The following is a 14,741-nucleotide window of genomic DNA, read 5'->3' on the forward strand; positions in this document are numbered from 1 at the left end:
ATGCCCCTATTTGTGAAAATAAATTATGTAGTTGTGTAGTACTTGGAGAGTAATTTATGTTAGGCTTTGGAAAATCACAAAAATGTATTTTTAAGCTCAAGTTATGCACTTTTTGACATTGTGATGCAAATCTGAAAAAAAAATATTGGGTAGCGTGCACTGCCCAGATTTCATTAAATATTTGAGTGGGTTTTACTATCCTAAAAATTATGACATTTTATAGGAAGATATTTTATATATGTATAAAGGTCACTGTAAAATTTTAGAGAAAAATACGTTATGTTTTAAGAGAAATAAAGTTTTAAAATTTTCCCTAAAATCTGGAAAATGTAAAATACTGACCATAACAAAATGAGGATTTTAGGATGTTGGTTCTCCCAACCTAAAACGAGTTGACGCGAGGTTTTTGCTGAGTTCATGTCATTATTGCAAGGAATAAGTGGACAAAATTTCAGGGGCTTTGGCAAAAAACTAGAGATATGGCAAAGGTTTGAATATAGATTTTTATCGCTTAATTAAAAGTTAAAAGTTAAAAATGTGAAAAATATAAATTTGTTCTTTTTATGAAATTAATTAAAGACTTAGGATATTAAATCAATCTAAATCAGTTTGAGATAAATAAAATATAATTTTTACCATTTTGAATAAATTAAGGGTCCAATTGCCATTCTTTTCAAAACTGGCATAAAAGAGGGAAAAAATTATGGTATTTTTTCTAAAAAGAGATTTCGTTAACTCTTTTGATTCTAAACAAGAGTACATAAGTATCAAATAAAATAGTTTCTTCCCGAAGAAATATTAAATTATGTGGTATGGAGAGCATGTTACTTTGGAACCGATTCCTACGATAATTTAAAGACCGAAACAAAAATCCGACCTTTATACATTATGAAATGTGTAGGAGACTACTATATAGAGTCTATAAGTATTGATTGAGTGCAACTATTATAGATTAGCTATAAGTACATGCCTTAGTTTAATCCGAGCGCACTATATTAATTACAATAATTGTCAAGGGGAAAATGAATGGCGGTATTAAGGATTCTCCTGGAAGCTAAAGAATCTGGGTGAGTTAGCTTTTCCCTTTCTTGGCTATAACATGAATATACTAGTGTGTGCTTGTAGTAGATTACACTAGTTTTGTTTGGGTCATTAAGATCAGGGTATGCTTGATACCCACCTTTGCAATTATTATACATTCTGCGGCTTAATGGTAAGTGGGTTTGGGTTGGAGCAAGAACCTTAGTGTAATACCATTCGGGTTGGAGCTAGGACATGGTAAAATATAGTCTGGGTTGGAGCCAGGACATGGTAAGATAAAGTCTGGGTTGGAGCCAGGAGGAGGGTAAGACATAGTCCGAGTTAGAGCTAGGACAAAAATAAAATGGTCTGGGTTGGAGCCTGGGCAGCAGTAATATAGTTCGGGTTGGAGCCAGGACGTTAAGAGTGAATCCATGTTGGAGCCAGGATCCTTTGTGTTTGTTTGAATTGATTAAATTGTGTAATTATATATCATGAATGTTCTGGTATTTTCTTAGTGCATGTTTTATGATATGTGTGAAATTGGTTGTTAGGTACAACCAAAGTGTTAGTTTATGATATGACTATTATTTAAGAAAATTGTGTGATGGGGTTGGAACTTATCCAATACCCTCGTGACCAGTAGTGGTAACTACCTTAGGTCAACCCGTTATCGGGGTTTAGTATAGTTGTGTTGTAAGGCTATTCTTACTAATCTTTGTTGCTTACCTAGTTATTCTTGTTGTAGGTAAGAACAAGAGGGAACGGTGAGCGCCGAAGTTTGCTTGCGAATATGTACATGTTGGCCGACCTGGGAATGGTTTTGATGGATCACCAGTTTGAAAATATTAAGTTGAAAACTTGATATGACTTTTGGGATAACTACTATATTATAACTCTTTGGGATAATTACTTGAATTTTAGTTTGTTAAACTAAAAGTGTGTGCATACGATCTTTTAAAGGTATTTTTTATATGGATTTTCGATAAGATGAGCTAAAGTAAAAGTTTTTAGGCGCTCTTTGCGGGTGGTTGCACGATCCTCACAGAGTGCTAACGGAGAGTGTAACTACTCCCATCCGAGGAAGTATGTCTGTTCTTCATACTGACCAGTTGTTCTCCTGGCAAGCGTACCGAGCAGTTACAATTATTCATTCGTCAAGTGTACTCCGACCAACCTATTGGGGGGGGGGGGGGTTTCCTAGTCTGCTCCACACATCCCAGATTAGTGCCACGTCAGATATGCTAATTTTTTTGGATAACATTCCCCCCCCCCCCCCCCCCCCCCAAGTTTGCAATGGTGCTAAGCAGCATGGAAACTTTCTTTTGAGGGCCATATCGTCCAATATGGTAGGAGGTACACGCCCACTGCTACGTGGCATAACACTTGGTATAGTTAATAGCCTTTGTATTTTTAAGAAATGACCTTTCAGTTCTTCCCACCACTTTTTGGAACTATAAAGCATCATAATAGCCCTCCATTTAGTGTACCGTGCAGTTATCAAAGAGTGGGTGATATATTAGGTGGCTGAGACGAGGTGATTGGATGGGCGTGCTGACGTGTCTGGGGAGATGTGTCTGCGATGGCTGAGGGGATTGCTGAGTGAACGGACGCATTGAATTCTTGTAGGGAGGAAATCATTTTCCCTTGGTTATAAATAGGGATGATTTTTCCGTTCCTCTTCTTTTCTACTTCAAATAAGCCAGAGGTGTCCTGAAAAAACCCTAATCTTTATCTACTAGTTCATCCAAGAGAGCTAGCCTATATTCCGATCCCTACATTGCACCACCTTCGCTCCACGAACTTGTCTTCAGTGCCAAAATACCACAGCAAGTAAGTTTTCCAGGCTCTTCTTTTTATAATTTCTGTAACTCATGTAAGATGCTCTCTTTTTTCTTTGCGTTTTTTACATTGTGGCTATGAGTAATTTTCTTGATGAATCCCTAGATTTCTTGAATGTATGCTGCCTGAATCCGTAACTAGATGTCCATTTTGAGTGGCTTTTGGCCTAAATAGCCTTTTTTGAACTTCTAATTTTGTACAAACTAAGTTTTAACTTCCTCTTTTTGTTGATTGACGTTCGGGGTTCTTGAAAAAACCCAAAGAACACCATTCAAAAACTATTATGGAACAAATCTTCCATTTTCTTGAGCTCCTTTGTTTTTAACTTGATCTACCCCTAGTTCATCATGCTGCCCTGTGTTTGTTCTGGGCTGGTCAGTAAAATCCATGAACCCCTACTGACTAGCACTATTCGATGTTCTCGCCTCACCTTTCCCTTTTTCTTGTATGCGTAGAAGAGAGTTGACCACCAAACTGTGTTGTTCATCAGGCTACCCTGTGTTTGTTCTGGGCTGGTCAGTATAATCTGTGAACCCCTACTGACTAGCACTGTACGATGTTCTCACCTCAACTTTCCCTTTTTCTTGTATGTGTAGAAGAGAGGTGACCATCAAATTGTGTTGTAAGACATCATTTGAAATGACTGATGGTCCGCATGAAACATATTAATTGCGGGATAAAAGAAGAAGACTCCCATGTGGCACGCCGTGCCACCACTGGGGTCGCGCAGGGGGTCCCATCTATTGAGGAAGAGGCGAGCTCTTTGTTGCAAAAATTAAAGCTACGCAAGTATACGTAATCGCTTTTGTAGTTTATTTCGGTAAGACCGATATCGTTCCCACGGAGACTGATTTTCAAGTACCAATAGCCTATTTTATTTTCTATTTGGTAATCAAAAATTGGAATTTGTAAATCTAAAATAATAAATAACAGAATTAAATGAAAAACAACAAAAAACAATAATCTTGCAGCAAACTTGATTCAAATATATTAAAGAAATTAGGGATTCTAATCTCCTCTACTATCCACTTTATTATTCATTAACGCATCATAAAGATAATTCTTCTCATTATGATGAAAGACATAAAAAAGTGTTAAATATTCAGGTTAAGAAATATAAAACTCGACCTAATGCAAGTGATCTATATTTCTATGAGAAATTTAAACAATAGGAAACAATGAACTCAGCCCTAAATCACATAGATCAATTTGATACTCTCGTTCTAAATTGAAATCTATGTCTATTCAATTTTAGCATATCCAAATCTCACTTCTCAGATTTTGATTTGAATTCATAAATAGCATGTAAAAAGTGCGCAATCAATCACATATATAATAAACACAAATTGAATAGATCTTAGATGAAAAAGAAATTAAAATCTTGCATTAATTCATAATAAAGATTCAAGAGATTCAATTAAAAACCCTAAATAGAATTTAGTTCATGTTCATCACTAAGAAATTCATAAACATGAAATTAACATAAAATAAAAAGAAAAGAAAAGAACTCTAATGATAAATCCAATCTTCCTCCAAAGCACTCCTAAACTCTTCTCCCAGTCCAGATTTGCAAAAAGTGCCTCTTTCCCTCTCTTTAATCGTATTTTAAACATAAATAGAATTTTTTTTAAAACATGAAATGGCTAAAACGCCCTTAATTAAAAATCTGCATTTTTCTCATTTGTAGACGTATCCTGCGGTCGCAGGAATGCCCTGGAAATGCCAAAACTCTTCTGGACTTGCGGCCGTAAGACACCCTTCCTGCGGTCGCACGAAGTGCTCCAAAACACCGTTTTCCACCAATTTTTGTCATTTTATCGATTTTTCCACCATGTTTCCACACCTAAGTCACCTAAGCCCTTCGACACCTGAAAACATACAAAAACAAACGTAAAATAGAACAAAACAAAACAAACACCTAATACTTTACCTAAAAAACACATAGAAAAACAAGTCTAAAAATCATTTATCAAACATCCCCAAACTTAACATTTGCTTGCCCTCGAGCAAAGAAAACAAGACTCAAGAGAAACTAAACAAATAAATATAGACACTAAACAAATGAATCAAGATAACCACAATTTTTAAGCCTCAAAATTAATGAATGACAAGCATATATAATTTTTGAAAAAAATTCTGACAAGTAATCCAGATTTTCAATCCAACCACTTCTTTAACTTACCCTAACCCATTGATCATTTTTGTTTACTCAACCATGAACAGTAAATAACACACATTTAAAATAATTTACACAAATTGAATTCTCACCATCAATCCATCAAATCCCATATTTCCATATGCTTGCTAACTTATTATTCTCCACTAATATTGTAATGACCCAACTACTCTAGACTTTGGACCATTAACGACAACTATACATAGACACTAATCTTTAATAAAACATACAAGTGAAATAATCATTACTTCATTAAAAACTTGTAAAAACAAATGTTAAACTACATAAAACTTAAAGTAGGATATGGGATCCCATTGTTTTAAAAGAAAAACATAACATAATTGTAGATAAAATTGATTACATAGTAAAGTGTGGAAAATACATATAAAACCATAATTAAAGAAACTTCGTCCTCGAATCGAACTCTCGGGCCTTTGATTCCATTCCGCCTCAATACACTTCCCAAAGCTTCCAAGAACCTTTCCCGCCACCAGAGCTATTTTCCTGCACATATAAACATAAAGGAGTGAGCCTAATGCCCAGTAAGGAAAACCTAACACATAAACCATATACACATATAATTCATAATGAAACATAAAACATATCATAAACATATGTCACATATACTATAATGGCCATTATTACTTGGGGTCCCATAAACAAACAAGTCATATGCCCATTAGATTTGTGGGACTTGCTAGCTAAGCAAGTCATATGCCCATAAATTTATTGGGGCTTGTTAGTTATATAGGTCATATGCCCAAGTCTACAAACATACATAACATCACATAAATCATAGGTTAATCATAACACATATATTATAAGATAACATAACATAACATATAGAACCCTATCCTATTTTCCTTACCAAAAGTACCGGGATATGAGAACAGATTTGGGACTTTGGAACACTACTAAAAACCATAAATGGAAAGGTGAGTGTACTAAAGAGAATAAGATGAAAAGAATGGACAACTATACCATCAAGAATATACTTACCAAAAACCTTATGTTCAAGATCTTAGATTTCCTATCCAAGAATAAAGAATAAAGTTAGGGTGCTGAGTAGAAAACTATAAAAACTTAAAGAAAACAATACCAAAATGAACTAGAGTTTGGAATACCTTGAATGCTTCTATGACCAATCTAAACCTTGAACCGAAATGTGCTATAAACCTTACTTTCCAAGTGTTTGGTAAGCTTATAATGATTAAGCTTATAATCCCCAACCCAAGTGTTTACACTCTCAAAATAACCTAGCAACTTGCAGCCTCTGAACTTAGCTTGATGAATGAATAAATGGCTGGGTACTAGGTCCTATTTATAGAGTTCAAGAATGAAAAGATCTTCATTTAACTTGAATAAAATAATGGATTTTTAAGTGAAAAATATTTGAATTATTGTTCAGCAGAGGATGAAGACTCGGTCAGAAAGATGCTGGACTTATCAAGAGGTTAAAGATTAAAATGGGAACGTTTTAAAAAATATTCAAAAGTACACTGAAGGAGCCGATATATCGCCCCTTGTAGGAGATATATCGCTTGGGCCAGCATGCCCGAGGCTCGTCGAGGTGCTCGTGCGAAGTTACGTGTTATTCGTATCCCCATATTGCGATATATCGCCCCCTATAGCTGCGATATATCGGCATACGCTGAATATTTAAACACGAAATTGCACATTTTAAGCTTAATTTGAATTGAGTAAACAGCCTTGACTAAGTCCTCTAACGTTTTCAAAGCTCCTGACAGACCCTAGGATATTCAAATATTACTCTTAAGAAACTTATTCCTCAAAAATACTTAATTATCATTAAACATACACATGACAAGTGTTACTTTCTTATTGGGTCTATCTAAACCTTATAATATAATAAATATCACCATCAATATCAGTCATATTAATCAAACCTTAGGTTAAAATTAATATTCTTAAACTATAGGTTAAACTTAGAAAATCTACAAGTATTACTATGAGTGTCCAAATAAATCCCGGCCTGAACCAAAGTCCACAGTCATAAAAATACTACTACTATTACTATTATACTACTATCTAACTAGCTAAGTAAAGTTCTTGGACTCTACAAATATAAACCAATGCATGTTCAAGAATCTAAAGGTCTTTTAAAGCTTGTATTGATAGACTTAGGTAACCATAGATAAGATAGTCATTTTGGCTCAAATATACCATAAGCACATAATCCAAACAAACCAAACCTGATATCCACATTGTAATCCAAACAACTCCAAATTTCCCTTTATTTTCCAATATTGAGAAAAATTCACACTAGATATATCTTTTTTTTTATTTATTTTTTTAACTACACTTCCCCAAACTTATGTTTTTCGATGTGAACAAACATAAGAACTGTAGTGTATTTTCAATCTTTTTTTTTCTTCTGAATTTTCATCTTAATCTTCCCTTTTATTTTTCTATTGTCACAACCAAATCACAAAATAACACCCATTACAAATCAATCCCCATTTATATGTTTATATGTTCATGGTATAAATCAAGGGAATGAAAAATAATTAAGTGTTCAATTAGGCTCAAAATAGGTGGTTAACAATAAAAAGTTATACTTTTAGGCTCAAAAAGGTCAACTAGGGATAAATTAATTAATGATGGCTTGAAAGGCTCAAATGTTCCAAAAAAAATCGCCTAAATCATTTTCCTAAACATGCATTGTCTATGATTTTGCCTCAAATAATAAGCAAGCAAGTTCTAGAATTTTTCATACATTCTTTCCACATTCAAAATTCAGCAAGTGTAAATACATTTAAATGCAAGAGTTTACCAATCATGATCAAATATTCAGTTTACAATGAATTAAAGTAATCCAAAGAAGTGGTCAAACCAAGCACACAAATTTTTCTTTTACAATCAAATATATTTTTCTTGAATTATATTACAAGTCATTCATGTATTCTCATCGACTAATCATTGTTATCTTGATTCGACAGACTCTCTAGATACTCTAACACACAATACAATTTAACAAAATACAAAACACCAAACTAAACAAAAACTTGACTCAACTAACCTGATACAAATAACTAAAATAAAACCACCTTCTCCAAACTTAACAAAGACATTGTCCTCAATGTTTAAATAAAAGCTAGGGAAAGGAAACTTACCTGACTCGACTCACGATGAAGGACCTGCCTCGTCATCCCCCTTAGATGGAGGATACCCAAAGTTGGGTGGTTGTGGATATGGTGGAAATCCACTAGTGTCAATGCCAAAATGAGTTGCGAAAGCTTGGTTGTAGGCATATTGATTCTGTGCCACATTGACACTCCACAAGTGGTGTTGCTGGAACTGTGACACCAAAGTGTCCAACCTTTGGTTGACGTTCTGAGTTCTTGGTGGTGGATGAGTAGACCGTCTTGAGGCACTTGCACTAGGAACAGTTGAAAAAGTTTTCACATTGTTAATCTTGACCAAATCATAAACTAGAGGGGGAAATTTCTCCTCTAATTCATTAATGGGGATCCCTGATTGCAGACATAAACTAGTGATAAGGCTAGGAAAATATAGCCCCACATAACCAGTCACACAACACTCATTCAAATTGGCAGCAATAATATTGCCGACATCTATGGATTTCCCGTGTAAGACAACATAAAGCAAGACCGCCTTACTAGGGGTGACAATGGTAAAAGCTTTGGTGGGTGTCAAATTTGAACAAATAAAATACAACCACACTCTTTTCTCCCTCGTCAACAAATTAAAGGGAAACCCCACTCGATGAGTGCCATTGAAGGTCCATTCAGTGCCTGGCGGGGTTAAAGCTTGCAGGATAGTGTCCCAAGTACTCTCCTCATAGAGTTGGTCCTGTAAGTCCCTATACTCATCAGTTTCTAAGGTAGGCAATTTGAAAATTTTGTTGATATCATTTCTGTGAAATTTCACAGTTTTGCCCCCAACAGTTGCTTCCCATGTATAGTCATGGTGAAAAGCATTAGCGTAAAATTCTCGAACTACAGGGATGATAGCAGCAATTGGAGGAGCACAGAAAACCTCCCACTTATGGGCTCTAATAACTAATGTATACTCTTCAGGGACAATAAACTCATCTTTCCAATTGGTAGCAAACCCTCTTTCCCTAATAAGGCTACGCTACTTATCTTGAATGTACCTAGAATTGGCCATTGGGTTGACAAACCTAGGCACATCCTCAAAATTTTGGTCATCTTCATTCTCTATGGGTGGGGGTGGTGGTTGTTGTTTTTTCATTTTTCTAGTTTAGTTTTTTCTACTTGTGGACATTATGACACAATAACCAAAACTACTCAAAATAATTCACACACCACCAATAATTTACTTAAGAGCACCAATTGAAAAAGTTATAATCAATGTTCAATTTATAATATTCCACAATCAAAACAAGCACAAGAACAATGATCAATTCCTTCAAATTGCAAAATCCTCAAATTTACACCTTAGAATAGGAAAATGGCAAAATTCTCCAAATAAATTGAAGACCCAATGAAATTAAACATAAAAATAAGCATCTATAATTCTCAATTTCACCAATGTCACTTCAATTTAACAAAATCATTAAAAATATTCGGACCCAAAATTAGGTCAAAATTTCCCAATTGCAAAATCAAGCAAACTCAACACAAATGCGAATCCACCAACATGCAATACAATTGTTTCAATGATAGCATAAGAATCCAGAAATAACATATATTTATCAAACACCACACACAATTTCGGATTCAAGAGCTTATCATGAAAAATTTCTCAAGAACACAATGTAAAACTTAAGAAGAAAAAGATAAAGGAGACTTACAATGGTAGATGATAATGGAGAGAGAGTTGAGAATAAGTAGAAGAGAACTATACTTACAAAATCTTGGAGTGATATGGCCTCTTGAAAAAAAAAATTAAAGAGAGAAGAAGAATGAGAGAAAAAGAAAGGAGGAGATGAAGAAAGGAAAGTGAAAAAATGAGAGGGAGAAGAAAGAGAGAGTCTGATGCAAATATATTATTATTATTATTATTATTATTATTATTATTTTTAAATAGAAATACGCGATCCTGCAGTTGCATGATACCATTCATGCGGTCGCAGGATTGCTCCCATTTGGCGTGGACCTCTGGACCTGCGGTCGTAGAAAGTGATTCCTGCAGTCACATGATTGCTCCCATTGCGCCGAGATCTCTGGACCTGCGACCATAGATAGTTGTTCCTGCTGTCACAGGAATGCTCTTCAAACCACAATTCAGGAAAAAAAACTTGTTTAAAATTTCTTTATTATTATTATTATTTTTTTTATTATTATTTATTTATTTATTTTTCTTCTTTATTTTTAAAATTTTTTTTTTACGTATTTCACAATGACTGAATCTACAGTATTTACAAAAAAAAATAAAAAAACCAAAAACTAATAAATAAAATAAAAATTGTCTCAACTAAAATAGCTTAAAAACTCAAAGAACTTAAATGAATTTGGGATGCCTCCCAATGACACTGTCATTAACGTCATTTAGCCGGACGATGAACTTCTCATCAAAGAGGCTTCAATAAAATAATGGACTTGGCTTGATCAATGGGACCACCCAAGTATGGCTTCACTCGTTGACCGTTCACCTTGAATGTTTCGTTATTTCGATTTTTCAACTCCAACGAACCATAAGGAAACACCGTTACTACTGTGTACGGTCCCGACCATCTCGATTTCAACTTCCATGGAAAAAATTTCAACCTTGAATTGAACAATAATACCTGCTGACCGGGTTGAATTCTTTACGAGACAAGTTCTTGTCATGCCATCTCTTGGCGCCTTCCTTGTAAATCTTAGCATTCTCATAGGCTTCATTCCTAAACTCATCAAGTTCACTCAATTGCATTTGCCTATTCTTCCCAGTTGCATTCCAATCCATATTCAACCTTCGCATTGCCCAATATGCTCGATGTTCTAATTCCATCAGTAAATGGCAAGCCTTACCAAAAACCAACCTATAGGGAGACATGCCAATGGGGGTCTTAAAATGTCGTTCTATAAGCCCATAAAGCGTCATCAAGCTTTTTAGACCAATCCTTCCTTGAGCTATTAACAATCTTTTCAAGAATGCTCTTTACCTCCCTATTAGAAATTTCCGCTTGCCCATTAGACTGTGGATGATAAGGCAAAGCAGTTCTATGTCATACTCCATACCGAGCAAGTAAAGCATCAAACCATTTATTACAAAATGACTCCCTTCATCGCTCAAGACAGCTCGGGGAGTTCCAAACCGAGTAAAAATATTCTTATGCAAAAAATTTAGAACCACTTTACCATCATTCGTAGGAGTTGCCCCTGCTTCCACCCATTTAGACACATAGTCCACAACGAGCAATATATACTTGTAATTGTAGGATGATGGAAAGGGTACCATGAAATCAATCCCCCACACGTCGAACAACTCAACTTCTAAAATAACATTCAGAGACATCTCATCTCTTCGTGATATGTTACCGGTGCGTTGACATCTATCACAAGACTTAACAAAAGTATTTGCATCTTTAAATAAAGTAGGCCAAAAGAAACCACATTGCAATACCTTTGCTGCTGTCCTGGTAGCACCAAACTGATCCCCACAATGAAGAGTGTGACAGTGGTTGAGAATAGAAATCATTTCATCTTCCGGTACATAACAATGAATTATTTGGTCAACACAATGTTTATAGAGGGTGGGCTCCTCCCAATAATAATGTTTGATCTCGGAGTAGAATTTCTTCAACTGTGCTCTAGACATATTAGGAGGCACAACCTTTGCCACTAGGAAATTGACATAATCTGCATACCATGGTGCTTTGGCTTGGTCAATCTCCCCAAAAAATTGCTCAAATGGAAAATAATCATTGATTTGCACTTTCTTGGTAATTTGATCTTCCTCAACTTCCAGCCTAGACAAATGATCCGCCACAAGATTATCGGTACCCTTTTTATCTCGGATTTCCATATCAAATTCTTGGAGTAATAAGACCCACTGAATGAAACGGGGTTTAGCATCCTTCTTTGTCATGAGATATTTAATAGCGGAGTGGTCCGTGTACACAATCACCTTATTGCCAATTAAATACAGACGTAACTTATTGAAAGCATAGACTATGGCTAGAAGTTCTTTTTCTATTGTTGCATAATTTAATTAAGCATCATTTAAAGTTTGACTAGCATAGTATATGGTTCGAAATACCTTGTCCACTTGCTGCCCAAGAACCGCTCCAACCGCATAATCACTTGCGTTGCACATAAGCTCAAATGGGAGGTCCCAATTAGGTGCACACACTATAGGCGCTGAAATTAGCTTCTCCTTGAGAGTCTTGAAAGTAGTCAAACACTCTTCATTAAAGTCAAAAGGAACCCCATTCATGAGCAAGGTAGACAACGACTTTGAGACCTTGGAGAAGTCTTTGATAAATCTCCTATAGTAGAAATTGGAGGAGGAAAATTCTCTATAGTAGAAATCTTGGCCTGATCCATTTTAATGCCTTCACTAGAAATTTTGTGTCCCAAGACAATCCCTTCTCTCACCATAAAGTGGCACTTCTCCCAATTAAGTACCAAATTCGATTCTTCACAACATGTAAGAACTGCTTCTAGGTGATCCAAGCATTCATCAAAATCAGACCCGAACACCGAGAAATCATCCATAAATTTTTTTATACTTTTCTCTACCACATAAGAGAAAATAGCCATCATGCACCTTTGAAAAGTGGCTGGTGCATTACAAAGACCGAAAGGCATCCTTCGGAAAGCAAAGGTACCATATGGGCAGCTGAATGTTATCTTCTCTTGATCCTCCAGAGCGATGGCAATTTAATGGTAACCTGAATACCCATATAGGAAACAATAATAACTGTGGCCTGCAAGCCTATCAAGCATCTGATCTACGAATGGCAGCAGGAAATGGTCCTTCCTCGTCGCCTTATTCAGCTTGTGGTGGTCAATACAAATCCTCCATCTCATCACAGTACGAGTAGGGATGAGTTCATTGTTCTCATTTTTTACCACATTTATTCCTCCCTTTTTAGGCACCACTTGAACAGGGCTGACCCAAGCACTGTCAGAATTAGGATAGACCACCCAAGCATCCAACCAATTAAGTACTTGCTTCCGAACAACATCCTTCATAGAGGGATTTAGCCTTCTTTGAGCTTCAATAGAGGGTTTGCTATCTTCTTCCATAAGAATTCTATGCATAACCGTTGAAGGGCTAATTCCTCGAATATCAGCCAAAGTCCACCCAATAGCACGTTTATGATCCCTCAAAACCCTCAAAAGTTTTTTTACTTCACCTTTTGACAGCAATGAAGAAATAATAACAGGCAACGTTTCTTTCTCCCCCAAGTACACATAACAAAGATGCTCCGGTAAAGACTTCAACTCAAGGACTGGAGGCTTCTTAATAGATAGTATGGGGCGCTCAGGCACTTGCCCCAATTCTTCAAATTTCTTCTTGTAATATGGACCATATGAATTGATCCATTTCACATACTCATGAGTCTCCCAATCCTCCTCTTCATTATTATCACCCAAAGCCAAAGGCAACTCAAAAGGATAATTAGTAATCCTCTTTTTCGAAACCACCTCATCAATCACATCAACATTAAAGCAACTATCACTTGCTCTTGGATAAGACATAGCCTTGAATACATTAAAGACCACTTCTTCCCCTTGAACTCTCAACCTCAACTCACCCTTTTGCACATCAATGAGGGCTTGTCCGGTAGCCAAGAATGGTCTCCCAAGAATAATGGGAACCGTCGCATCCTCCTCTATGTCTAGAACAATGAAATCTGCTGGAAAAATAAACTTGTCTACCTTGACTAGCACATCTTCAATAACTCCCCGTGGGTGCTTGATTGATCGATCTGCAAGCTGAAGAGTAATAGTAGTAGGCTTTCCCTCACCAAGACCAAGCTTTTGAAATACAGATAGAGGCATGAGATTGATACTTGCTCCAAGATCACAAAGAGCATGTTTGCATTCAAATTTCCCTATAGTACAAGGGATAGTAAAACTCCCCGGATCTTGAAGCTTTTGTGGAAGTTTCCTTTGGAGAATTGCATTGCACTCTTCAGTAAGTGCTACTGTCTCAAAGTCTTCCAACCTCCGTTTCTTTGATAAAATCTCTTTCATAAATTTTACATAACTCGGCATTTGCTCCAAAGCCTCAAAAAATGGGATGTTAATGTGAAGCTTTTTAAACACCTCAAGAAACTTGGAGAATTGTTTGTAAAGAAAATTCTTCCGGAGTCGTTGTGGATACGGGATTTTGACATGAGAATCAACAACTCCTGGTGGAATATTCTCTTTTGTTGCGAGGCCTTCAGTAACCTTTTTCTCCACTTGGGGCTCAACTTTTTCACAACTCTCCTCTTCTTCTGCCTTTTTTCTTGAGTCCCTTTAAGAGTAGGACCCTCAATTTCTTTCCTGCTCCTCAAGGTGATAGCTTGACATTGATCCTTAGGATTTACCACAGTATTGCTAAAAAAATTCCCTTGAGGCATAGTATTCAACATATTGGCCAGCTGCCCCACTTGCATTTCCAAATTTCTGATGGAGGATCTAGTCTCAGTCATAAACTGAGTTTGAGTGTTGGTGAGAGTCAATAGGGCAGCTTGCAATTCACTAGGCTGTTCTGTAGGAGCTGGTGGCCTAGGTAGCTGAGAGGTTGATGCTTGTGGTGAAGCTTGAGTCATAGGCCA

At 36.2% G+C, this 14,741-nt stretch overlaps 1 protein-coding gene across 1 annotated transcript; it reads right to left on the minus strand.

Annotated features, from left to right (window-relative positions):
- Positions 1 to 11,033: 11,033 nt before the first annotated feature.
- On the minus strand, positions 11,034 to 14,735 carry LOC133824173 (uncharacterized). The gene is made up of 6 exons (XM_062257047.1): positions 14,511 to 14,735; positions 12,861 to 14,421; positions 12,595 to 12,704; positions 12,227 to 12,352; positions 11,318 to 12,094; positions 11,034 to 11,162 (listed from the first exon to the last, which is right to left on the minus strand). Exons 1-6 carry the CDS (start codon positions 14,733 to 14,735, stop codon positions 11,034 to 11,036), a joined length of 2,928 nt encoding a protein of 975 aa, XP_062113031.1.
- Between the last annotated feature and the right edge of the window lie 6 nt (positions 14,736 to 14,741).

The sequence above is a fragment of the Humulus lupulus genome, chromosome 3 (genome assembly GCF_963169125.1).
Source record: "Humulus lupulus chromosome 3, drHumLupu1.1, whole genome shotgun sequence".
In the NCBI taxonomy this organism is placed as follows: domain Eukaryota; kingdom Viridiplantae; phylum Streptophyta; class Magnoliopsida; order Rosales; family Cannabaceae; genus Humulus; species Humulus lupulus.

Excerpts from the sequence above, each read along its gene's own strand:
- LOC133824173 (XM_062257047.1), bottom strand. The coding sequence starts at position 14,735 with ATGACTCAAGCTTCACCACAAGCATCAACCTCTCAGCTACCTAGGCCA. Across the intron at positions 12,705-12,860 it reads TTTCCTATATGGGTATTCAG|AGAAAAGTATAAAAAAATTT; the intron begins GTTACCATTAAA and ends CTTATGTGGTAG. Across the intron at positions 12,095-12,226 it reads TTGGGCAGCAAGTGGACAAG|GTGATTGTGTACACGGACCA; the intron begins GTATTTCGAACC and ends ATTGGCAATAAG.